Genomic DNA, 27,597 nt, shown 5'->3' on the forward strand with positions numbered 1-27,597 from the left:
ACTTGGATCCTCCCAATCTCTGGCTCCCAGGTAGCTTGGCACCATTGGGCTCAGCTATGAGTTGAGGGGTGGGGTGGTGAGGGCTTTTCTTCCCATGGTGGCCTTAAAGTGAGATTCTCAGTCTTCCAAGTAGCCAGGATTAAAGGCATGAGCCACAGTGCTTAGCTGTGCCTTTGCCAGTTCACAGATTAATGGTATACTCCACACAGTCAAATTATCATGGCAGATGGGGATAAGAGCTGTAGTTTATCCAGGCAGCAAGAGGTCTGTACGCTCCTTCCCTCTTTTAGGACGGAGTTGCCTCTCAATTCGTGTTGGGATGAATCATGAAGGAAATCATGAAACATCAATATGTTCAATCATAAAATCATGCTTTCATGATTGAACATATGAATAGAAGAATAAACCACTAAACAATTTGGAGCGGTAATTGTAAAAACTGTTATAATGATTGATATCATAAAAGTTCTTTGTAACTCTGTGTAACTATGTATGTGCATGTGTGCATGCATGTGTGTGTGTGTGTGTGTGTGTGTGTGTGTGTGTGTGTGTGTGTGTACTGGGACTTGAATTTAGGGCCTAGATGCTGTCCCTAAGGTTTTTTTTTTTTTGCTTAAGGATGGTGCTCTACCACTTGAACCACAGCTCCACTTTCAGCTTTTTTTGGGTTAAAAGTCTCATGGGCGTTTCCTACTTGGGCTGGTTTTGAACTGTGATCCTCAGATCTCAGCCTCCTGAGTAGCTAGGATTACAAGCCTGAGCCACCAGCTGCCCAGCTTCTGTGTAGCCTTTCTAAAATACCTAAGTTTAGCCAGTGAGTTTGATATCATATGAAAAATGACCTTGAACATCATTGCTCTTAGCTTTGTCCATTTAATACTCTGCTAGAGAGACTAGAAGGAAATGATCATAAAACAGCAGAAGGGATTTGGGGTTCATGCAAAACAAACAAACAAAAGGAGATATTAGGCTACCTGAGTTATAATCATAAGATATTGTAGAAAGATTTCTGGGTGAGATCCCAGATTCTTTAACTTAACCATGTCTTCACAGATATTTATTGCGTATTTTGTGCCAGGTAGGAAGGAGACATTGATGGGTGTTAAAGGCTTTGCTCCTGCCATCGTCCGTGGTCTCTAGATCCGGGCAGAACATCCAAATAAGCACACTCGGATGGAATTTCAAACTGTAGTTAAGACCAAAGAGGAGGGAAAAAGTTTGGAGACCTGATCTAGCCAGGGTGAGACTGGAGATAGATTCTCCAGAGATTCCTGATCTCTGAGATGAGGAGGAGGAGGGATGGAGAGATGGAGTGGGAGAAGGCGGGTGAGCCTCAGGAAGGCAACCTGAGCAAAGGTGGGTAGGAAGAATGTGAGTTCACAGACTCAGGTTTTGTGACCTGAGGGGCTAAGTGAAGGCTATAGGGCTCCCAGAATGAGGAAAGGAGGAATAAGGAAGCCAGGGCCAGTACTAAGGCTAGAACTCAGCACCTGGGTGCTGTCTCTTAGTTTTTCATCCAAGGCTGGCACTCAACCATTTGAGCCATTCTTTCACTTGTGGTTTTTGCTAGTTAATTGGAGAGATGTCTCCACGTGGGCTGATTTTGAATCTCCATCTTTGAGTAGCTGGGATTACACAGGTGAGCCACCAGTGCCTGGTTGTGTTGAAGTTTTTAACTTCATCTTGAGAGCAATGGGAGATCAATGCCAGAGTTCCTTTTTTGTTTTTTGTTTTTCCTCTCCCAAATATCTCTCTGGCTGCAATGGAGAAAACTTATTAGAAAGAGTATGGATGGATGTAGAAAGGTGTTCCACCAAAAAGCCAAAAGTGGACCTCTGGCTCAAGTGATAGAGCACTACCTTGAGCAGAAAAGCTCAGGGACAGTGCCCAGGCTCTTAAGTTCAAACCCCAGGACTAGTGTGTGTGTGTGTGTGTGTGTGTGTGTGTGTGTGTGTGTGTGTGTGTGTGTGTGTGTGTGTGTGTGTGTGTGTGTGTGTGTGTGCGTGCACTTTCATATACACCTATATAATATATACATACATATATTCATTTCTTCTTCAAAATGACATTTTCAGGCCTGCTACTAGCCCTTGGGGACCTTTTGGGGTATAGGATTGAAATCAGGGCCTTGTGTACACCAGGCAAGCACTGTGCCCCTGATCTACACTCCCAGCTCCTGTTATGTATTCATTTAAAAACACATATCGGGGTATTAGAAATTGCCTTTATATCTTGAGAACTTTAAATAAAATGCGCTTGACTTTGTTTGCTGCTAATCTTATGCCTTTAAAGACATAATGAGAATATGTGCCATGGCCTTTATCAGACTAGATCTGTGGTACAAGGATTTTGAGCTCTTGTTTTAAAGAGACAGGTACCTGCAATGGCATAGGTATTTATGTAAACGAGCGTTTCATCGTGGGTCTCTGCTTTTCCTGGTTATAATCCTTAAAATTTGCTTCTTTGAGTATGGCTTACATCTTTACAAGATACTTGAAAAAGGACTTGTTGTGTTTTCTCTGGCTATGAGTTCACAAAGTGCTGAAAATGATAATGAAAACATTGACATTCCCCGTGAAGCCAGGCTTCAGTACCTGAAATCAGTCCTCCTGTTTACGTAGGTTAGCTTTCAGGTTTCCGGACTTGGGCCACATTGCTGTTGAACTGTTGTGCTAACTCAATTGTTTTTCCTTTAGCCTCTCCTCTCAGGATTCTGAAACTCAGCGGTGATGAACTTGAACTTTAATTCTTGGCTTCATAGCCCCAGGTTCAAGTTGCCTCGGATGGGTTGAGATATAAAACTTGATTTTATGTTAATTATGTGTGGCAGCTCTTTAAAGGTTGTGTTCACTCTGTGGAACATCTTTTGGGCTCTTTCCCAGAGGGTGCCCTTGGGCCAACCTTATTTGGGGCATCTGACTTTGTCAGGACAGGTGCCTGACAGCTCTGTTTCTCGGGTCAGCGATGGGGCCTGGCAGAGGGGCGGGGGGACTGGAGGTCAAGTTTCCTGCCTTGGACACCTTGGAACAGGGCTAGTGTAAAGTTCCAGTGCCAGTTTTTGCTTAACTGATCTGAACTTGATACTTCAGTTTTATGTTGCCTAAAGCAGGTCTTCTAAGTGGCTCTAAAAATGTTAAGTATAAAGCCCCTATTTTTGCTACTATAGGTTCCTACTTATTTTTTCCTTTTCTCTCTCTCTCTCTCTCTCTCTCTCTCTCTCTCTCTCTCTCTCTCTCTCTCGTTTATTTTTTAAATTTTATTTTTGCTCCCATTCATTCTGAAAACACTTCCTGGTGCATTAGAAGTGTTCATGATCTCAGTAACTCTAAGATGATTATTGAAAAGCATGACCGAATTTTATTTTTTTGTTTGTTTTGGTAGGTGAGAAAGAACTAGTTAATGCATGAACACAGTTGCTAGATTCCCGTATCTTTCCATACTTGTATATTGACCGTGTTCTTGCCAAGATGCTTGTAATGGTGAATGCTTTATTTAATGAAACAGCCCAGTTCACTGTTTGTAAGAGTAGTCCTTAACAGTTCAGTGTCCTATATGGAAGACTTGTCTTTTCTCGTTTCTTTTTTTCATGTAATCTGTCAACAGTCCAATGGAATTTATTATTTATCATTGATTTCATGTCATAGGTGAGGAAACCACCTATGAGAGGTGAATTAACTGCTCAAATTCATACCCTGTACCTTGCAGAGAGCAATTTAAACCAAGGCAGTCTGATTCTAGAACTCAAGCTATAGAATCTGCCTTCTTGTTCGTTCTACCTGTTAGATTCAAAGCAATTTCAGAGGTGCTTCTGTTTCCAGGCAGAACTAGTTAGTAGGTTCTGGTGGGTTGCCTGAATTTCCCACGTCAACTAGCTGTGAAGCCAAGCAAGCTTGTCTCTGACTGACCCTGTGTTTAGCATCTGAACATTCTGAATGCAGGCTCTTAATGCTGTTTATTTATATTTCTAGGGATGCTTCCTTTGGAAATTGCACTTACAATCTCACCATCCTCGACTGCTTGCAAGGTATCAGAAAGGTAATCACAATTCTTCTTGCTGCCGTTGACTACGTAAGTTAGGAAAGGATTGATCTCAACATTATTGTTGTTGGAAAGTAGAGAGGGTGTTAGTAACCCAAAGCTTCTTAACTTCCTGAAGTAGACTTGGTTTATAAAGTACAATTGGCCTATCAGTTTCTATAGGGTCTTCAGCCAGAGGTACCATCACCTTCCAATGGAAGATCATGTGGAAAACACCAACTGCAACAAATCTGCATCTATCTATACTGACCCTATGCAGGTACCCCTCCCCCAGCACCCTATCATTAATTCCCTAGACAGTATAGTATAACAGCTATTTACGTACATCATCTTTCCATCATATTAGGTATTATGAGTAAGTATTCTCACGATGATGTAAAGTACATGGGAAGATGTGTGTGGGTTATATACAAGCACTACATCACAGATCTTGGTATCTGTGGAAGGTTCTGGAATTGTCTCCCCCTCTCCCTTCCCACTCTCAGCAAGGGAGGAACAACTATACAGACAACAGGGCAAGTTGGGAAGAGGGAGTGGGAGAGACCGCCCTTTTCATTTCAGCTGTTTGTGTTCTTGGACCTGCTGTGTCCGTCATCCACTTAGCTTCATTATCAGGCTGGATCTTGGTGTGGGAGAGACAGGAAATTAGCTCAGCTACTGGTCTCTGCTGGATTCCACCCGAAACAGACTGAATCATAAACTCTGGAGGTGGAGGGCTGGAGCCCTGTGTGTGAACAGTCTTGCCAGGTGATCTGATGCACAGTAACATTAGTTAGGCCTCTTTGGTTATTTTGGATAGGAAATGGAAAGGTTAACCTGAAAGATTTTTTGGAACATACTTAATTTACAAGCTGGGAAGTCATCCAAACTAAATTGGAATTCTCATGAGGGTTCAGAGTCTACCATTTCACCGTGAACACACAGCCAGTAACTGTTATTGTTTTTTTTAAAAAGATGTTATATGACCCACTGCATTGGTAATTACACTGATTTAGTATCGGCAATGATTCTAGCTCGAATTTCTTTTCTTTGGTGTGATACAGAACCTAATTTGCTCTGTTTTGAGAAAATGAGTATGATAAATATGCGGTGCCTTTTTGATTTTGATATTTCATATGAAAAGTTTTTTTTAAGTCTCTAAGATCTCCAAAGAATTTAAAAGTATTTTTCCTTCCCAAAAAAGTATGGAAATATTTTAGCTCACTCCCCCAAACAAGAATATACTTCCAGTAATAACAGTTAAGAGCTTTTATGAGGAGGTTATTCAACATATAGCTCATAATTATAGCATTTAGATGACATGCCTGAGGGGAAAAAGTAATTTATTTATTGTTACTGTTATTATTACTATAGTGTTGCTTTTCCTTCTATCTGACATATGCTATTTTTATTATAACACTTAGGAAACTGAGCATGAGTTCCCACTGGAATTATCTCTGCCTATTATTTTGGTAACTGGTCACTTGGTATAAAAATTTATGACATCTTTCCTGTTGTACAGGAAAAGTGTGACTCTATTCATGAATACAGTTTCTCTAAACTTATTTCATCCAATGTTGGGGTCTACTCAAATGCTCATGAGGTTTTATCAGATGAGGATCTGATTGGTTGTTGTATGCAACCGAGATGCATTGGCTGTTTTTGTGACAATGAGTTTGCTTCTGACAACTTATGGAACCTGGCCACATATTAGCCTTCTAAGGGAAAATAATTTTCTGACTTTGATGCCATGATGTTGGCACAGGCATAGTTGGTGTGTCACGTGCGCATGCGCAGACATCCATAACACAGCTTAAAAATAAACAGAAAAGAAGGGAAGTGGGTGGCTCAGGGTCTCTTTTTTTTCTTTCTGTCTTTTCCGGGGTGCTTGTATATGGATGGCCTGAGTTCTTTCATTTTCTAATGAATTCTAGATAGAATGAGTGAATTTTTTTTAAAACAACTTAGTGTGGAAAAAAAAAAGGAAACTAATTCACATTCTGCTTTTAGGGGTTACAGCATGGATTTTTTGACTTTGAGACATTTGATGTGGATGAATATGAACATTATGAGGTTGGTGCATTTACAGTTTTTGCCACACTTAATGACATATTGGTTAACTCTTTTGCTATTTAACACTCGGGTATTAGCATTCATGAGGGTTATTGACTTGTTAGTTTCTGTATTTGAACCAGAATTCACTAAAATGTTAATTTGGAAAAATGCCTTATCTCTTGACTGTCTCTTATCAACCCTATTTTTTTTTGTTTTGTTTTTATTTTGGTATCCATCCTGGGGCTTGGACTCAGGGTCTGGACAGACCCTATTCCTTCCTTGAGCTTTTATGTTCAAGGCTAGTGCTCTACCACTTGAGCCACAGATCTACTTTCTGGGTTTGTGATAATTAATTGGAGAAAAGAATCTCACAGACTTTCTTGCCTTGGCTGGCTTCAAACCCTGATCCTCGCATCTCAGCCACCTGATTAGCTGGGATTACCCACGTGAGCCACCAGGGCCAGCTTCTCTTACCAAATCTTTATTGACAGCCACTTTATACTTTTAGTTTAGAAGAAAAAATAACTCCCATAGAGTGATAGTTTGGCATGGTTCAGTAGTGAATTGTTAATTACTTTCATTTTATTTTTGGCAATACTGGAGTTGGAGCTCAGGGCCTCCTGCTTGGTAGGCAAATCCTCTACCGCTTGAACCATACCCTCAACCCTTTTAGGCTTTAGTTATAGGTATGGATAGAGTTGCATTTTTGCCTGGCCTGGCTTTGAACCTCTTGATTGCTGCTTCCTGAGTAGCTGAATTTGCAGACATGAGCCAGCATACCCATGCCTTTTAGTTTAAAAGTCATATTTTCCATCAATCAAAACTTCATGTGTGCCTTTTAATACTTTTGACTGTATACATTTTATTTTGAAATATGGTTGAATTTCGAAGAGTTGACTGAATCCCCCCCTTCCACCTCCCCTGGAATTAGGAAGCTTTCCAATAATGTTTCGTTTGCTCAGAGATGTGAGGGAGCGGTTAGGCAATGTCTACCTTTAACTTCATTTCTTCATCGGTAGGGTTGGAAACTCGGCTTTGATCGCTCCATACCATCATATCTGTACATTCTTGCGCTTCATTCTGTAGAAATAATTAAGCCTCCCTATTGCCACGAGCCCCTCCCCACCCCAGCGCTTCTCAAATTCTTGTCTATGTGGCAATTCTCACAGACCTCGGTCACACTGCTGGGGGAATGTTTTGCTCCTGGGATATGCCCACAGTACCCAGCACATCAGTGCCATCTTCACCCAAGACATGCCTTTGGCAAAAGAGTAGTGCTGCTCTAGAAAGTGACTTTGAAACGGACTTTTCAGACCCTCGATCCAAACTCCAGGAATCCGCCCCCCCCCACACACATAGGCATGGCCACGCCCATATGCCAAGCAAGACCTGGTGAAGGGCAGAGAAAGGAGATTCATTACCTGGCATCTACAGGAAGACAGCGCTTCAGCATGTCTTCAGCCGTCGTCAGGGGGCGTAGACATTTGTCTTAGGTTAAACAGGGAGAAGTGGGGGGGGCATGGGGTGAGAAAAAGCACACCCAGTCAAAACAGTCCCACATCCTAAGCAGGTGTAGAGTTGGGTAGAGGTGCCCTGGGGTGGTGGGCTGGACTCCCCATTGTCTTCAGGATTGGTCAGGTGGAGCCTTGTTACAGTTAGAGTCACTGACACCTGACAGGTGGTCTCATCCTCCCTGGGTTCCAAGATGGCGGCAAAGTGATTGTAAGAGAGGTTGGCTCAGGACAAAGGACATAGACACAACATGGAGAAGCAGGACACCCAGCCTGTATCCCATCCCTACTTGATTCCCGGGCCCAGGCAAAAGCAGCTTTCAAGTTGCCTCCTATACTTCCACCTCCCTGTAGCCACAGTACAGAACAACTTATCAGGAAACGGTTTGTGAGCAGACATTGACCCATTCTGAATGCCTGGTGTGGCTCTTTCCCGACTCTTGGGCCTCAAGTGTCCCCATCATCATCATCGTTATCATTATCATCATCATTATCATCCCATCACATTATGTCTTAAATTTTAAGCCATCCCCTATTTGAAGTCCTTCTCAGCCTCCTCACTGACTGAATGGAAACGTAGACTTCTTACTTGCCTGTTTCCATTCCCTCTTCACCCCTGAGTCATGTAGTTTCCAAGATGGCGGCACTGCTGCCTGCTGCGGAGCCTGGGGGCAAGCTTGTACTTCCTCCTTCTGCCCCCAGTCCTTTCCACCCACTCTGTGCTATGGCTTACTATTAAGCACCTATCTGGAAGGTCATCTCATGCAATGTTGCGTGACACTGTTTGCATGACTGTGTTTTCTGTGTTCTACATGGGGACTCCAGGGCAGGAGCTATGCCCAACTTGTCTTCATACGAATAAGTAACTGGGTAGCATAGCTCACTCACTGAGGGAGGTCTTTCAATGCTTCTGGCATGAACTAATGAATGATTGTACAATCGCAAGTGACTAAGACTTGTTCAGAATCTGTTCTGATTTTGCAGGAGCCTCTGGGGAACAAATTTATTATGATTAGACATCTTCTTGAAATGATGGTGCTTTCTCTCATCACTAGCTAATCTAGGCTGTAAGAGTAACTAAGAAGAAAAACCCAGCTGGGTGCTGGTGGCTCATGCCTAGAATCCTAGCTACTCAGGAGGCCGAGTTTCTTGGAGGATCGTAGCTTGAAGCCAGCCTAGGCTGGAAAGTTCATGAGGCTCTTATCTTCAATTAATCATCTAAAGGCCAGAAGTGGAATTGTGGCTTAATGGTAGAGCACTAGTCTTGATCACAAATGCTCAGGGACAGGGGCCAGGCACTGAATTCAAGTGCCAAGACCAGCACAAAACCCAAACCAAATCCACTTATTTGCAACATAGATAGTTTTTGTAATCTAAGGCCAGGTCTGTGTGTCAATGGAGTATACTGGGTGAATGAGAGCAATCTCCAGGTTAATGATGTGTCCTTGATTGTGTAGCTAAATTGGCATACTGACCTTTTCGGGCAGACTACTGATTTTGTCCCTTAGCACATACCTTGAAAACCAGTAAAGTTTGTTAGGTCTCTCATCCCAAGAAATCTCATTGTCAATCGGTGTCGTTGGACACCTACAGAATGACGTGTCAGGGTTTTGCTTTGGATTGAATTGTGCAGGGCAAATGGAAGTTTGTAGGACTTCCATTTGTGGAATGTCATCCGGGCACTGCTGGCTCCACTGGCTTCTCATGGGCCTGGGCTGTGACCTGGAAAACATGGAACCTGCTTCCACTGGGATTGTGGTTTCCCGCTGCAGTTCCCGGGCAGTGGCAGGCCCCCAGATTGCAGGCGGGTTCTACCGTGTTCACAGGCCTGTGCCTTCCACCGTGACTCGACTGGGAGAACTATTAGAAGCATTCCCCTGGAGCCATTTGGCAGTTCTGGTCTCACCTCTCCAAGGCCATGTGTTTCTTCCTGGTCCCTTCAGTTGTTTGCACATCTGCTAATCAGTGGCACCCATGGCTAGTTAAAGATCATGTTGGTTGTGTTGATAAAATATTTTGAGGTCTACCTTGTCCCAAGCAATTCCTCATGTTTTTCCCCCCCTCTATTTTTAATTATCGTGTGGTCCCTGTTTATTCTTTCACCTCCAGACTTCTTGCAAGAAGAGCAGTGTCAAGAACTAATTCCGCTCTGACCTCCACCATGACAGTTCTACTAGAACTTCTCTTGCCAACACAACAACTTCTCTCGCCAATTCAGGCCACCTCCTGAATTCTTGTGCAGCCATTCTCTAGTCCTGGAAACCTGAGAACTTTCTCTAACTTTGTAAGGTGTTATGGCTTGCATTTTTCTTCCTCTCCCTCTCTGGCCATCTTTCTCCAGCTACGTGGCCAGTCCTGTCTCTCCCTGCCCCTCCCCTGATACTCGGCTGTTCTTTTCTTCTTTTTTTGCCTGCCCTGGGGCATGAACTCTGTGGCCTGGGCACTGTTCCTGAGCTGTTTTTTTGCTCAAGGCTAGAGGAGCCACAGCTTCACTTCTGGACTTCTTTTTTGTACCTTGTTCGTGATCAGAGTCTCATGGATGCCCTTGCTTTGAACCATGATGCTCAGATCTTAGCCTCCTGAGTAGCTAGGATTACAGGCGTGAGCCTCTGAGCTGCTGGCTACTCCACTATTCCGTAGGGCCTCATGATTTCTGGTTGGACACATTTTGCATTAGAGTGGCATCAGCAGACTTTGACTGTGTTTTCGCTTCTTGGCTGTATTGTATCAGCAGAAGTATGACAGGTCTGGTCGTGGAGCAGCCCTGCAGAGTCCTGAGAGCCCCACATCCAACTGCTCCCTTCCTGCTCCCCCCTCCCTCCCGGCCCCAGCTGTCTCTCTCTCTCTCTCCCTTTCCCTTTCCCAGCTGTTGCTCACAGAGGCATGACATCTGGCTCAGAAGTAGATCTAAATTAATAATCTAGACTTTATTATTTAAAGCCAAAGGATGTGGAAACTTAATTTAAACCCAAACAACCCAAATATTGACTTTGCTCTAAGCTCATAAAGTGCCTGTCTTTAAAGCCTATTTGTATTTAGGTAATGGAGCCCAGCTCCCTTAGCTTTCATTCATTGGTTCTAAAGTTAGGAAAATATAAGGAATGCACTTTTAAACTAAATATTTAAAAAGACATTGTAGGTGGGTGCCAGGGGCTTATGCCTGTAATCCAAGTTACTCAGGAGGTTGAGATCTGAGGATTACAGTTGGAAGCCAACATGGGCAGGAAAGATCATGAGACTCCTATCTCCAATTAACCACCAAAAAGCAGGAAGTGGAGCTGTGGCTCAAGTGGTAGAGCACCAGCCTTTAGCATAAAAGCTGAGACATAGTGCCTAGACCCTGAGTTCTGCTCCAAGACCAGTATTTCTCTCTCTCTCTCTCTCTCCCTCTCTCTCTCTGTCTCTTTGTGTTACCTCTGTAACCTTTATACCTCTTATATACTTGCCTGGTGGCATATAGCTAAGATGAATGGATAAAACTGAAATGATAGTACCATCAGCTCATGGATTAAATGAGCTACATGGGCAAACAGTGGAGCCTTACATGGAGTTCTCAATTGCTACAGTAATTGTGTCACATATTTCTATTACATATCATTCTTGTTTATCTACAACTCCATTAAATGCAGAGATGAATGCAGTTTGTTTTATGTGTGACATCAAGTCACAATCCTTGCTATGTAATAAAGATTTAGCTGATATTTGAGTGATTGTCAAATTGTGCTTCAAAGTTGCTTATCCAACTTGACAGAAAAAAATTTATCAAGAGAAGGAACTGGTCTCAAAACTTCCAATCCATTGATTTGTCAACCTTGAGGACGATCGTGTGTGTGTGTGTGTGTGTGTGTGTGTGTGTGTGTGTGTGTGTGTGTGTGTGTGCAGGGTCCTGGGGTTTGAACTCAGGGCCTGGATGCTCTGAGCTTTTTTATGTGTGTTCAAAGCTAGTAGCGAGGATTATAGGCTTGTGGCTCCAGCACCTGGCTATCTTCCCCATTTTACTGTAGGATTGACCTTCAATTGCAAATAGGCCAAATGCTTTTTAGGGTTTGGACTGAAAGATGTATTTGTGAGCACACAATAGAGACACAGATGTATTTCTTAGAATTGTGAAAATTCCTGCCTTTCAGTCCAATTACATTTATGTGTGTGCTGGGAGAGTTAGCTATTCAAGAAAAATAGGCTGAATCTTTTGTGATGGAAGAAGCGTGAGTTAAAGTGAAGAATGGCATATTTTCAATATATCAGCTTCAGGAGCAATACTGTTATCTGACGGATTGTCTTAGAGTGTCAAACATCTACAATCTTGTTTCTCAACAGTGGCTTAAAAAAAAAGTATTGCTTAACCAACTATACTCTGTGTGTGTGTGCGGGGTGGGGGTGGGGGGGGTCCTGGGGTTTGAACTCGGGACCTGAGCACTCTCCCTGAAGTTTTGTGCTCAAGGCTAGTGCTCTACCACTTGAGCCACAACTGCGCTTCTGGCTTTTTGGTGGAATATTGGAGTCTCAAGGACTTCCCTGCCTGGGCTTTTCCCTGTCTCTTATTGCTGGGATGAAGTAAACTGAGTGAGCTCGTTGGCATCTATTTTACGGTTAATTTTATTTTATCTTCTCTGTACTTTTTAAGGAGCTGTGCTTTAGAGATGTTTTCTGGGTTTGCTTGTACATGCCTTGGAGAAGGACCCAGACTCGTGATTCACTTCCAGGCGTGGGCTCCCTGGTCTCTATCATCAGATGATAGTTGAGGGTTCCCTTAACTTCCTGATTCCCACGCTAAATCCTAGGCCCTTGATCTCCCCACAGGACATGCATTTCCAAGGGTCTCACTCTACAGAGAGTCCCACAAGGTGACAGCTTCAGCCAGGGTTTATTTTAGTGTAACAGGATAAAATTGGGAGAAATAGAAAAAAAAATTAGAAAAGGGAATCTTACCTGTTCTCTCTGCAGGAAATGGGAGTTAAAAATCTTAAAAGCTGCCATTCGCTTGCTATTTTTTTTTTCCAGGTTTTAAAATCTGAGACCTAAATCTCTTTATTCCATTAACCTTATCCAAACTGCTAAACACAGCTGGAGATGATCTAATGTTTATCTTTTTGAGTAGGAAGATTTACTGACATATTCCTTTGGTTTCCTGAGTGAACGTGTCTTAAGGAAACACTGCCTCTCTTTCATGTGTTTGATTATAAAAGGTTACTTTTTATTTTTATTTATTTATTTATTTATTTTCTGCTGGTCATGGGGCTTCAACTCAGAGCCTGGGTGCTGTCCCCAAGTTCTTTCGCTCAAGCTTAGCGCTCTACCACTTTGAGACACAGCTCCATTTCCTGCTTTCTAGTGGTTAATTAGATGTAAGAGTTTCATGGATTTTCCTGCCTGGGCTGGCTTTGAACTGTGATCCTTAGATCTCAGCCTGCTGAATAAGTAGGATGACAGGTGAGCCACTGGCACCCGGCTATATAAAAGGCTACTTTTTTTTTTAACTAATAATTTTTTTTTTATTGTGAAAGTACCATACAGAGGGGTTACAATTACATGAGCAAGGTAATGAGTACATTTCTTATCAACCATTGTTGCCTCCTCCTTTGTTTCCCCTTCCCATCCCTCTCCTCCCATGCCCCCCCCCAAGGCTACTTTTTAACCAGCCATTTGTGCATAATCAAAATAAAATGATAGGACACAATATATTTATTTACATTGGTGGCCAAGGACACGGATATCGTGAACGTAGAAACTTGCTTTTTTTTTCCTTCTAGACTTGGTTTTATTCTTTAGATGATTAGTACATACTTCTTATTCGTGAAGTTTTAAGTAGTTTAGTGTTTTAAGCTTCATCATGATTCAAGAGCAATGTGGGAATCATTACTTTGAGACTATTTTAGTTAAATAAGAAAATGGTTAATTGCGCTAAAGAGTTGTATATTGGATTTTGTCTTCAAATTGTTGTAAATAAGTAGCAACATGTGTGCACTCAACACTCATTGAATCTCTCGAGACTTAGGGCATGAGGGAAATGTTACGCTTATTACAACTAGATGAATGACGTGCAGACCTTCCCAAGGTGTCAGGTCAAGCTTCGGTTACCACCTTTGAAGCACAGAAAAAGATACACCCAGCCTTCGAAAGGGAACATTATATAGTCAAGTTTTGATTTGTCTACCAATCACAATGTGTAATGTAAGCAAATAAAGGAGTGGTGCTAGCTTTTTCTTGATGGCAGTATTCCAGTTTGTTTAATAATGATTACACAATTGAGTTATACAGAGTTCTTATAGAAGAGTACAGACTCTACTTAGCTCAGATTCCCACTGCTGGGCAATCATAGGAGGTTCTGTCCTAAGATGGAGACCAAGAGGCCTGGGGTCAGGCCCCGGGGAAGAAAGCAATAAAGAGGAATACATACATTTTGTGCATTTTTGCTCAACGCTAATACTCTACCACTTGAGCCACAGCTCCATTTCAGGTTTTTTTTTTTTTTTTTAGTGGTTAATTGGAGATAAGAGTCTTATGTGGAGTTTCCTGCCATCGCTGACTTTGAACCTCGATCCTCAGATCTCAGCCTTCTGAGTAGCTAGGATTACACCAGCACTGGTCTCTTAAACCTTTTTTTTGAATCCCTCTTAGAGTGTGTATAGACTAGAGGCTGACCAGTGATGATCAAAGTCAGCTAATAGATGGGTTTTATTTGGTTTCATGGTAATCCAAAACCTGTTTCAAAATAACTAATATTTCAAAGCTAAGGAGATATCCTTTGGAAATTCAGTGGGAGGATTGTGTGCATTCTGTTCTTTTTTCTTCTTTTTTCTCCAGTCCTGGGGCTTGAACTCAGGGCCTGGGCACTGTCTCTGAGCTTCTTTTGCACAAGGCTAGCACTCTACCACTCTACAGCTCTACTTCCGGCTTTTTCTGTGTACTGAGAAATCTAGCCCAGGGCTTCACGCATGCTAGGCGAGCACTCTAGCACTAAGCCACATTCCCAGCCCTCAGACGCCTTCTTTTGGCCTCCCTGTAGCGTGATTAAGCATTAGCCTTTATTGCTGACCCTTGTTTAGGTTGGCAGTCCCTGCAGGTCACCTTATCTGACTGGGATTTGTGGTGGACCTCCAGGGGTAAGAAATCTGAGCCCCGCCCTCCTGCCTCCTGACCCTTCGAAGTCTTAAATCAGCATGTAACTGTCCACAAAAATTGAAAATATTTGGGAGTGTGTTCATCATGAACCTAGTGTTTATGCTATTTTTTTAATTGGTTAAAGTCTGTTTACTGTGTTCACGGAAAACGCTTACTTCTTATTTCTGTCACCTCCCTGTAGTCATTGTTAATTTCTGTTTTAGTTCCTTGCAGAATGGCCAGGAGACAAACTTGCTTTATAGAATAGACTAGCTTGTCTTCAGTCTGGATAGGACATTTTCTGAAATGGATCAAACACACAAGGAGTATTTTGAGAGCCAAATAACATGGTGGTGTACTATCTTGTAGGTCCAAGAAGTCTAGTATTAACATGAAAGGCAGTTTTATTTGTAAAGGTTTCTTAAATTGTATACTAATTGTAAAGTCTTTTTCTTTCTTTTTTTTCCACAATCTTCTGCCAGCGAGTTGAAAATGGTGACTTCAATTGGATTGTTCCAGGAAAATTTTTAGCATTCAGTGGACCTCATCCTAAAAGCAAAATCGAAAATGGTAGGTCTGTTTTTATTTGGTTGTACAAGGTTGTACAAGGGGGTTACAATTATCATGCCCATCTAAGTGTTTGGTGATTCTTAATCGGCCACCCACCCATCATTTTCCCATTCCACCATCTAAATGTTCACTTTAGTACAGTTTCCTTAATTTCCCAGATACACCCATTTCCTTTGGTGATATTTCAAAGAATATTTATTCATAATGAAAAATCAAAAATAGTAACTTGTGTATTAAATGTTAAACTTCCAGTAGGTGGCGCTATAATGTTTTGTTTTAAAACAATATAAACTTTTAGGTTGATTCTATACACACACACACACACACACACACACACACACACACACACACACACACATATCTTTCTCTCTATATACACCTGTCATCTATCTCTCTGTCTATGATTATCTAATGTTTGCTCTATCTGAACAAGTTATTAAAGAAGTTCCTGAGTCCCAGAGACAAACTGGTCAAGCCATTGAGTAGATTGCTGAATTCCCGCCATAATTCTGATGATGATGATGATGATGATGATGATGATGATGATGATGGTGATGATAATGATAATGATGATGATAATGATGGCCCCCACACTGACAGCATCATCATTTATTATCATTTATCAAGTGCTTATCCCTTGCTGCTTTTTCTAACCAAATACAGCATTAGTTCAGTATTCACATAGCTGTGAGATGTCGATACTACTATCTCTGTTTTACAGAGGAGGAAATGGAGGCTTATTAGTGGGGAACTCTCCCCAGGACACATACTAGGAAGCAGAACTAGTTCTTCAACCCTGATATGGGCTTCTAAACATTGCTACAACATTGCTGTATTTAGTTCCATTGAAACACTATGTAACAATGTCCTCAGTGACAGTAACTGAAATACTGAAATATTTCCAGCATATGTGTGTGTAGTAATGAGAATATACATTTAGAAAATTTAAAAAGCAAACCACCAGTGTGTGTGTGTGTGTGTGTGTGTGTGTGTGTGTGTGTGTGTGTGTGTGTGTGTGTGTGTGTGTGTGTGTTGGTATTGGGCTATGAACAAGGCCTAAGCACTCCTGCATAAGGCTGACACTCTACCACTTGAGCCACAGTGTCACTTTTGGCTTTTTGATAGTTAACTGATGATAAAAGTGTCTCAGATTTTTCTGTCTAGTCTGGCTTTGAATCAGGATATTTAGATCTCAGCCTCCTGAGTAGCTAGGATTGCAGGATTATGTGTGAGTCATGTAACCCACAAAATGTTTTGTGTTTCTTGAATGAACATGGGATTCAATTAATACTTTCTACTTTATTCATTTTTTTCATCTGTTACATTGCTTAGATAATAAGTAATGATAGCCATCAAAAATTTAATTAATTGAAAGTACATAAAATGAAAAGGAACATAATCTTATTGTTCTATCGGGTCATAGAGGTAGAATGCCAGTTTTCTTAGGGAATCTAGTTTGGAGTCATTAGATTGGTTGAGATTTCTTCTTTCTTCTCCTCCTTCATCTTCTCTTCCTCCTTCTTTTCTTCTCCTCCTCTTTTCTCCTTTTTCTTCCTTCAAAAATCTAGTTTTAGAGGCTGGGAAGGTGGCTCAGTGGTAGAGTGCTTGCCTTACATTCATGAGGCCCTGGGTTCGATTCCTTAGTACCACATAAGCAGAAAAAGTCAGAAGTGGTCTGTGGCTCAAGTGGTAGAGCGCTTCAGCCTTGAGCTGAAGAGCTGAGGGACAGCGCCCAGGCCCAGAGTTCAGGGCCCACAACTGACCAAAAAATAAATAAATAAATAAAAATCTAGTTTTATATTGCTCTCCATGTGTTTAGATGTGTTTTTAATGTGTGGGTCTCCATAAGTGTGTGCATATCATGTCCTATTACCTGCCAGATGATACTGCTTGAATCATGTTCTTTTCACTAGATAGACAACCTTGCCTTAGAGAGTGAAGCTAGCAAACAGAGCAGCCAGAATTAGAATCTCTCGGTCTTGAACTACTAAGTCTTCCCCTCCCTACTGCTGGACACCGATTAAGTAACCCCTGCTTGGTTGGTAGGAAGAATAGCTTGAGTGCTTGAGGAAAGTTGTTTTCTGACAGTCTTTCAAGCCCAGGATTGATGAAGCCTGCCTTGTGTACAAAATTACCTGATTCAGTGTTGTTTCAGAAGTGGCTATGTTGGTGGACAGTCATTTGGCAAAGTGGAAAGAATTTCCCTATTTGGCATTCACGTTGTTTTACCCAAGTTTTTTTTTTTTTTTAATAGAGGACAAAAGCCACAACGAGTCACTTCAAAGTTTGTTTTATAGAGCGAATGCATGCTCTCTTTTGAAAAAGAAGAAAATGTAGATGACCTAATAAAAAAGCATGTAAAAGTAAACCTATAATTCTACTGGGGTTTACTAGTTTTACTAGTTGGAGGCAGGGTGTTGGTGCTTTTCTCTCTTTGCTTCTCTCTTCATTTTACTGGGACACATCTCAACTCTCTCAGTAGCATATGTCTGTGTACACATATATTTATACTATTTTTTAAACAAATGTGGGTTCACAGCATAATGACTGTCTCAGCGCTTCCCACTTAACATAGACCGCCTTTTGTGGAAGCAAATATAGATAGATGTAGTTTTTCTCATTGTGTAGTAGTCTCCTGTATCACTGGGACATAGTTTTGGTAATTTATTTTTGAATGAATTGTAAGTTGTTTATAGCTTTTCAGCTTTTAAAAACTAATCTGCCTGGCAAAAGTTGTATAGCTTTTGGCAACTTTTTCCCCCTCTAACTTCTTAGAAAGAAATGACTGGACAGGTTATGTATGCTTTGTGTGTGTGTGTGTGTGTGTGTGTGTGTGTGTGTGTGTGTGTGTGTATGTGTGTGTGTGCCAGGGATTGAGTATAGTGATTCTTAACTGTAAAAATCTTTAAAAATCTTTTTGGTCCAACTAATTAAATTTTTTTTGGTGTTAAGAGTTTATTATTGTATACTATAACCCAGTTATTTTACATTCAGCTTTTAAAAATGAAATTACAATTTGAGTTCTAGTTTGAAAACAAAGCTCTCTTAAAATGCTTGGCTTTTATACTTAAGTCTGGTGCTCTACTACTTGAGCCACACATTCACTTCTGGCTTTTTACTCATCAGTTGGAGATTAGAGTCTTTTGATTTATCTGCCTGGGCTGGTTTTGAACTGTGGTCTTCAGATCTCAGCCTCCTGAGTAGCTAGGATCACTGTGTGAACCACTGGTACCAGTCTGGTACATTCCCTTTTAAACAACATCAAAAACAAAAGCAAAAACAAAACAAAAATCTTTGAGAAACCCCATGTTTCCTGAGAAAGCAGGAAGTGATCTTTAGGGGTGTGTTAGTAGAAAAGTTGAGGTTTAAAAGGAATTAATCAAATAGCTATCGCTAGGATAAATCTAAAGAAAACCTTAAAATTCCTAGCACAATATACTTTTAAGAGTCTTAAGGGTGCGTTGGTGCCAACAGAGGTTAGCTAGAGGTTCATTGTGCCTTGATTCTCCTGGCTTTATTTAACACCTTTGCACTGATCAGGGAAAGATAACCCCAGAACGGAGTAGCTCTTTTAGGTTTCAGATGAAAAAAAAGTGTTTTTTTTTTTTTTTTTTGGTGCTGGTCTTGGGGCTTGAATTCAGGTTCTTTCCCTCACCTTTTGTGCACTTGAGCCACAACTCCACTTCTGGCCGTGTGTGTGTGTGTGTGTGTGTGTGTGTGTGTGTGTGTGTGTGTGTGTGTGTGTGTGTGTGTGTGTGTGTGTGTGTGTGTGTGTGTGTGTGGTGATGGTCTATTGCAGATAAGACTCTCACAGAATTTCCTGCCCAGGCTGGCTTCCCATCTTGACCCTTAGATTCCAGCCTCCTGAGTAGGTAGGAGTGAGCCAATAGTACCTAGTTTAAGAAAATATTTTAAGAGGCAATCTTATTCTCACTTACACACACACACACACACACACACACACACACACACACACACACACACACACACACAGGGAGGGGTGTAGCTTGACACAGAAAATCCATTTTGTTTCAGCATTCTGCTCATTGGGTGGGAGATGGCCGGTACACCCAGGCAGGTGGAATCCTGGCTCTGTCTGGCAATGGGGTGAACCTTGGGGAGCTCCCCATTACCGTGGGATTCACATCACAGCCATTTAGCTAGGGGGGAGATGTCTTATGAGGCAGGGTCTGGACAGCGGTAGGCACAGAGTAGGCTAGCAGACAGTATGATTATGACTTTTATCATTAAGGCACCTAGTCGACATATTTTGTCTTTGGACATTGCTCTGCTCTTTATGCTTTTAATAATGGCCTACCTGGTGGACTTCTATTTAACTCTGCTTTTTTTGTTTGTTTGTTTTAGTTTCCTAATTTTAAAAAGAAAGAACTGAACAGCTATGTATAGAAGATACTTTTTTAAAAAAAACCTGGTAATTGAGAATTTCTGTGTGTGGTCTGCTCACCTCCTGGGCTGGGCCTGTCCCTGGCTAAGGCCATAGCACCATCTAGTGGCCAATTGCAGTAAGGGCCTGGGCTGGGCCTGTCCCTGGCTAAGGCCATAACACCATCTAGTGGCCAATTGCAGTAAGGGCCGGAGGTGTGACCAGTCACTTTTGGTGATCTGAGAGTTCCCCAGGGAGGTGAATATTGCTAAAGCTCCTGTATAGAGAGGCATCCAATGCACCGATGATACCCCCAAACAGTTGGTGAGAGGTCACAGGTTATTTTCATTATATGTTGGTTTCAGTGAATTTGAAACAATCTTAAGGATGTCAAAACATCCTGCTTATTAACTCAAGGAAGTGCAGTTCTTAATATTTCAAATTGTATCCTCCTAGCAGAAAGCCTAATACACAGAATCAAGGCAAGTCTTACCCGAAATCAGCTGTGGCACAGGTGTTGGGAGTCTCATTTTGAGGTTCAGAGGCTGGCTGTACCTCTTACGAGCTATGTGTGCCAGGGACAGTTGGCGTTCCTGGCAGTGGACTTGAGAACCGGTCTGTGAGTGAATTCTCATGACTATCTTAGTGAAGTTCATGCTTGGGACATAGTAAGTGACTAGTAAACTTTGCATGTGATAATGATAGTTCTTATTATCCTGGTGTCCTGTTGCCCTATTTTCAAAAGTATGTCCAATGTCCTTTTCTCAAAAGATAGCCATTGTTTCTCTTAATAAAAGATAGCCGTTGTTTCTTTTAATAGTCTGCTTAGCTGTGTTAACTAAATTCTCTGCTTACTCCTGGTGGAAATTGATCTTAAAACAAAACAAAACAAAAAAAAAAAGAGCACAGCTGGGTGATGGTGCATCAAGCCTATAATTCTAGCTACCCAGGAGGCAGAGATCTAGAGGATCCTATTTGAAGCTAGTCCAGTTAGAAAAGTTTGTGTGAGATTCCAACTCCAAAATGACCACCAGAAAACAGGGCAGGAGGCATCGGTGGTGGAGCATCAGTTTTGAGGAATCAGAGCTGAACAAACATGAGGTTCTGAGTTCAGACATGAGTGAAAATGAGAAGTTCTTCAGCTGTGGCGGTAGGAAGGTGAGGGGTGGGTTGACATCCGACTATGCAGTGAGCAAATGGAGGTACGGAGGTATCAGGCACCCAAAGGCAGAGGCTCCCATCAACCTAGCACACCCGGGGAAGGCTTCCCATGTATTTAAAGTCCTTTCTCTTCCCATTCCTCGCCTCATGGAGAAGCTCTTACTTCATTGTGGAAAGCAATTGGAGCAAAGAAACCAAGCAGGAAAACAGACTGTTGTTTGTTTGTTAACAGAAGAGCCTATGTTTTCGTGCATGCATAAGTTGCTGTTTCTACACAGGAGGTGTTAAGTATATTCTGTGTTACCTGCTTGCCCCAAAGTGGCATGGCTGATCGAAATCGCAGTTCTGGGCTGGGCTTTGCTAGGCCTGCCTTCTAGTTCTGCCTCACATCTTTTGTGTAACTTTGGCCACATGTTGCAAGCGGTAGGAATCAACGGTGGCAAATGCAACTACACAGGCATTGATTGAAATATGTTAACTAGACCATAGACTCTAAAAGAGGGCTCCAGAACAAGGCTTAGTTCATTATCTAGATCATGATTAGATCCTGAGCTGGTAGTGCTCATAGGCGATCTAGAATGTTCCTGATTTTCCTGCCTGGAAAGTGTATTTGCAAGAACCAGGTAGGAAGAGACCAAAACAGGTATTTTGAGCAGAGGATGTTTAATAGAAGGAGTTTGTTACAGAAAGAGAGAAAAGAGAGGAGAGGAGAGAACAAAAGACAACAAGGAAGAATCCAGAACATTATGGAGGAAACAGTAGGCGCCCACTTCTCTGGTTTGCCGGTAGGCCCTTCCATTTGGAAGCCAACAGGAAAAACAGGGGGTCATCTCTAGACCCCCTAGACCACAAAGCGATGCCACCCAGGGTCAGTTTGGAGCTGAGAGAAAATAAGAGCAACACAAGCCGAAGCCAAGACAGAAGGACACGTAGCCACGGGTGCAGTGGGAGCCTCTGCTTCACTGTGCTGGCCTCTGGCTGCCACCCCAGGAGCCCGCCATGGTGAATCAATCCCTGATGAGGTCGGTCCGCTCACCAGGATGGCCATCCATTAGTAGACTCTGGATGGTTTACCGATGGGATAATTGTATAGCTGAGCAATGAGACCCCCTAACCCTTGGGGCTGCTAGGCCAGGTTTGCAGTGGTCAGACTCCCTGCTGATCACTTTGACTGGCCAAGACTAGATCTGCAGCCCAGTCGCTTCTGCAGCTCTGAGGCCATTTGCACATTCAGTGTCTCCTTTCCCCTCTGTAAATGAAAATATCCGCTGGGCGCTGGTGGCTCACACCTGTAATCCTAGCTATTCAGGAGGCTGAGATCTGAGTATTGCCATTCAAAGCCAGCCCGGGCAGGAAAGTCCAGGAGACTCTTATCTCCATTTAAGCAGGAGAAAACAGGAAGTGGCGTTGTGGCTCAAGTGGTAGAGCGCTAGCCTTGAGCTAAAGAGCTGAGGGACAGCGCCCAGGCCCAGAGTTCAAGCCGCACGACTGACAAAAAAAGAAAAAAAGAAAAAAAATATATCCACCCGAATGTTATGCTTTCAGCTTATTTTCCTCAATTAATAATTATTTTATTTTTGTGTGTGCTAGTCCTGGGGCTTGATCTCAGTGCCTGGAACTCTCCCAGAGCCTCTATGTGCTCAAGGCTAGTTCTCTACCACTTGAGCCATAGCGCCACTTCCAGTTTTTGAGTGGTTAATTGGAGAGAAGAGACTCAGGGGACTTTTCTGCCCCGGCTGGTTTCGAACCATGATCTTCGAATCTCAGCCTCCTGAGTAGCTAGGATTACAGGTGTGTGCCCTGCACACTTATCTTTTTTTTTTTTTTTTGTTGTTGTTGGTTAAAATCTACTGTCAGCTGGGGCCTGGTAGCTCATGCCTGTAATCCTAGCTACTCAAGAGGCTGAGACCTGAGGATCATGATTCAAAGCCAGCTTGAGCAAGAATGTCTGTGAGACTCTTACTTCCAGTTAATCATCACAAAGCCAGAAGTAGAACTGTGGCTTAAATGGTAGAGTACTAGCCTTGAGTGAAAAAGCTAAGAGACAGTACCCAGGCCCTGAGTTTAAGCCCCACATACACACACAGATCTACTCTCAGTGACTCTATTATTCTTTCCATTGTTATTGAGTCATGAGCCAGTTTTGCTGGGGATTATACGATGGATGGACGCTATGTCTCTGGCATAAACGTTCTGACTGTAGTTGAAGTGTATTTGCTCAATGAAGCATAATGCATGAGGGGAAATAAATCTCCAAAGACTCTTTCCAAGTTGGTTTGTGATGTGGACACGGGAGGGCTTGTGGGATGTCTTTTATTTCTTTGGCGAGGGCTGGAGGATGGATGTTCCCAGGATTGAAATCCTCGAGGTTGAGAGTTGGAACATTAATACTTAACAGTTTGCCTTCACCTCATCTGATGGTTCTATTGATGCAGATTGCATACATAGCACGCTTTTCTTCCAGCGTCCCTTGTGCTCTGCCCTGGTGATGGTTGAGGGTTATGTGTGTCAGAGCACTGCAAGTCGAGAGGCACACCTGTTGCTTATGGCTCCTCTTCTCCTTTTATTTTATTGCTTTAAAGGTTATCCTCTTCACGCCCCCGAAGCCTACTTCCCTTATTTCAAAAAGCACAACGTGACGGCCATCGTGAGACTCAACAAGAAGATCTACGAGGCCAAGCGCTTCACTGACGCGGGCTTTGAGCACTACGACCTCTTCTTCATCGACGGCAGCACGCCCAGCGACAACATCGTGCGGAGATTCCTGAACATCTGCGAGAATACCACCGGGGCCATCGCCGTCCACTGCAAAGGTGAGCGCCATGGCCTGGGGGGGAGGACGTCACTGCCTGGGATGGAACCCCCCTTCCTCCCCTCTCCTCCCCAAACCACAGAGAACTTCAACAGAGCCAGTTGGGACCTCAGGAAACCATAAGGAGTCTGTATATCACCACACTTGCTTGCTGGGTTGGTGCTCTACCACTTGAGCCACATTCCAGCCCAGGTTTTTTTTTGTGATTATTTAGGTGATGGAATCTTATATAAACTTTGCTACTCAAGTTGGCTTTGGACTGTGATCCTCTGGATTTCAGCCTTATGATTACAGATAGGAGCCACTAGTGCTTGCCTTCTACCTGCTCATTTTTTTTTTTTCCTCTATGGAACAGAATATCTTCTGGCCACTGTCTTACTGGCTACTAATGGGAGCCTACCTCTGGATGAACTCAAGGACTTGTCGGGGTGGATATTTTGGGGGGGGGATGAGGTTGTTCAGAACATAGTAATTACAGGCTTGTCAGATTTAGCAAGTAAAAATATAGGATTCCCAGTGAAATTTGAGTGTTACACAAAGAGTGAGTACTTTTTCTTTTGTTGGTCATTGGGCTGGAACTCAGGGCCTGGGCACTGAGCCTGAGTTTTTGTTTTTGTTTTTGTTTTTTTTCTCAAGGCTAGCTCTCTTCCACTTGGAGCCACAGCTTCACTTCCGGTTTTTAGGTGGTTAATTGGAGATGAGAGTCTTAACGGAATTTTGTGCCCAGGCTGACTTTGAACCGTGATCCTCAGATCTGAGCCTCTTGAGTAGCTAGGATTATAGGCGTGAGCTTGGCTAGTGAATACTTTTATGTGGTCTGTCTGTTTCAAATATCGCCTGGGACCTCCATTCTATATTTCATCTGAAAACCCAGTGTCAGCTACCCAGAGAGCTAGTGGCATTTGTCCTCGGCCATGAGACTTGAAGGAGGCTCACAATCCACTTTAGATTTGCTGGCCTGGTAGAAGATAATTTTACTGGATGTTTGACTTTGGTGATGTGATGTTGGCCAGCTTGGGATGCAGCCTCCACGTTCTCACACACAGCCACTAGGTGGTGCTGTTCTTTTGGTTTTGTGTCTGGGTGGGGTGGGGAGAAATGTTGCCTTTTATGCTAATTGGCTAGTAGGTGTTGGGGATGGAACTGTTCTTTTCCTGTGCCTAGAGCTGCTGTAACTGCCTTATTCAGATGCCTGTGGCTTTGGTACTGACAGAAATTAAAATACCGTGTTGTAGGCCCTCGTTTCTATGTTTAAGACTTGAGTAGGTGGAGGTACTTGGTGGAACATGTGAGCAGCAATAAGAGGGAAGATGTGATTTCCCAGAGGCTGAGAGAGAGGGTGGGGGGCAGGATTGAGTCCTCCTGGGAACACCTTCCAGACAGCAGGTCCTTGTCCCCACCCGTCCTCTCTGGATACAAGGCTGGTGTGGCATTGGGAAGGTGGTCTCACTCACTCAAGTTACAGGGGTGATGGAGAATTGGCTTGTTCCCGGTGTGTTTTATTTCTACCCTACGTTTCCCTCTCTATCTCATTTTGGTAGAAGAAAAGCTAAGAAAAGCACCTGTGTTTATATTATGTATTTCAAATATCTGTAGAAAGAACTTAAGAGCTAATGGGAATATGGCAGCCACCAAGGTTTTGTAGAAAATACTCATGTTTCCTTTTTCAAAGTTCAGTTTCATGTTATTTAAAAAAACATCGTTTAGGCGCTGGTGGCTCACGCCTGTCATCCTAGCTACTCAGGACGCTGAGATCTGAGGATTGCAGTTTGAAGCCAGCCTGGGAAAGAAAGTCTGTGAGACTCTTATCTCCAATTAACCACTCAAAAACCAGAAGTGGAGCTGTGGCTCAGAGTGGTAGAGTGCTAGTTTTTAGCAAAAAGATCTCAGGGATAGTGCCTACGCCCTGAGTTCAAGCCCCAGGAGTGACCAAAAAAAAAAAATCCCCAAAATAAAAGTGTTTGTCCTATGATAATTAATTGGTCCTGCTAGCTTGTCAGTTTTGTGACATCAGTCCATATAATTTATCTGTAGATTAATAATCCATATGTTGGGTCGACAGATTCAAGGAAGAAGAAGTACAAAGCTTTCACTAAACTTCAGTATCTGTTCTCTCTCTCTCTCTCTCTCTCTCTCTCTCTCTCTCTCTCTCTCTCTCTATGCTGTTACTGGGGTTTGAACTCAGGGCTTTGGGCTGTCACTTAGCTTTTTTGCTTAAGGCTGGTCCTCTACCTCTTGAGTCACACTTCTACTCCTGTTTCTTTTTCTGGTTAATTGGAGATAAAAGTTTCATGGATTGTTCAGCCGGAGCTGGCTTTGGACCTCAGTTCTTAGAATCTCAGCCTCCTGAGTAGCTAGGATTATAGGCAGCCCCAGCCTCACTATCTTTCTTGATTGTCTATGAAACATTGGGAAAATAAAACCCTGGAGTTAAACACTTTTGTTACCAGTGTTCTCTGTATATTCTTGACTTTTTAAGAACTGTATAGATTTGTCTCATATTACATTTCACTCTGTCAGCTCCTGGGTGAGTTCTTATACAGGAAGGCCACATGTATATGTGGTGGCATCTTTTTGAGACTGTTATTTGTTTTATCCACTTGCATATACATGGAGGATTCTTTTTTTTTTAATTTAATTTTATTTTATTTGTGAACATACTGTACAGAGGGGCTACAATTACATGGGCAGGATAATGCATACATTTCTTACCAAGCATTGCAACCTTGGAGGATTCTTTTTGTAAGGCTCACACCTTTGATTTAATTACAGCTGTATTACTTTTAATTACATACTTATCTACCATAAGCCTGTTAATTATTTTGACATCTGCCCTAATTAAGTCAGCTTAATTTTCTGGGAATTCAAGTAGCGCTCAGCATTTTAATTGAACTAGGAGGAGGAAGAAGAAAAACAGAGATGAGCTAGAAACTGACTTGCTGGGAAGGTGTGAAACCTTAGAAGTCAATTTGATGAAAAGTGGGTCCACTTGGTGGCTGATGAAGCATGGCTGTAGGCAGGCACTAGTGGCCTGTAATCCTAGCTATTCAGGAGGCTGAGATCTGAGGATCACGGTTCAATGCCAGCCTGGGCAGAAAAGTCCATAAGACTCTTATCTCCAATTAACCACCAAAAAGCTGGAAGTGGACCTGTGATTGAAGTAGTAGACAGCTAGCCTTGAGTGAAAAAGCCAAGTGAAGAACGCAAGTCCCAGTCCAACACACACACACACACACACACACACACACACACACACACACACACACACACACACGGCATGGCTGTGAACTCCTGGAATTTTCTAGCAGAAATAATGAAAACACACAGTTGGTACGACGATGTTCTTGTATGTGATTATTGATGTTCGACAGGGATTTCAGCAAAGTGGCTGGCACAATAAAACAATTGGAGTTTGACTTGGTATAAATAGAACACCATCAACCTCTTGTCACACTGTGCCAGGGAGCCCTTTAATTACGGATGCTTTAATTTTTTTTTTTTTGGTTAAAGTTTTTATAGAAACTTAGTGAAGTGTTCCTATTCTGTTCACTTGCGGCAAGAGCTCCTAACTATTGCGTGCTAAATAGGTTCTTTTTATAGAATAAATTATAGACTCTTTTTTAAAAGGGGGGGAAGCAACTTCAGTTTCAGAGAAACTGGAAAATTCTCTCTGCATCACCTTTTTGGTGATGAGTAGGACTCAGATCCTCACCAAGGGCACCATACAACGTTTAGCACAAGGAGAATGCTGAAAGCCACTGATCTCTAGACAGAGACCCTGACAGGGGAACTAGAAACTTACTGGGCTTCTGACTCCCCTTCCAGGATGCTCTGTTGTGTTGTCCTATTTCAGGTAATTAACAACAATAGGTATCAAGGACCAATTATGTTAAAGGAAGAACCCCACTGAGACCGATATTAAGCCTTACTCTTTATTTATTTACTTTGCTGGTTGTGGAGCTTGAACTCCAGGCCTGGGCACTGTT

At 42.5% G+C, this 27,597-nt stretch overlaps 1 protein-coding gene across 3 annotated transcripts in view; it reads left to right on the top strand.

The window, feature by feature from the left end:
- Cdc14a (cell division cycle 14A) overlaps window positions 1–27,597 on the top strand; it is a 151,787-nt gene that overhangs the window by 68,447 nt on the left and 55,743 nt on the right. For all 3 annotated transcript variants that reach the window (XM_070007822.1, XM_070007823.1, XM_070007821.1), the window contains exons 6-9: window positions 3,969–4,035; window positions 6,028–6,090; window positions 15,167–15,254; window positions 23,382–23,612. In XM_070007822.1, coding sequence (XP_069863923.1) covers window positions 3,969–4,035; window positions 6,028–6,090; window positions 15,167–15,254; window positions 23,382–23,612 — 449 coding nt within the window. The remainder of the gene's footprint in view (window positions 1–3,968; window positions 4,036–6,027; window positions 6,091–15,166; window positions 15,255–23,381; window positions 23,613–27,597) is intronic.

This window comes from Dipodomys merriami, unplaced genomic scaffold, assembly GCF_024711535.1.
Source record: "Dipodomys merriami isolate MVZ:Mamm:240054 unplaced genomic scaffold, mDipMer1.0.p SCAF_7, whole genome shotgun sequence".
Classification (NCBI taxonomy): Eukaryota; Metazoa; Chordata; class Mammalia; order Rodentia; family Heteromyidae; genus Dipodomys; species Dipodomys merriami.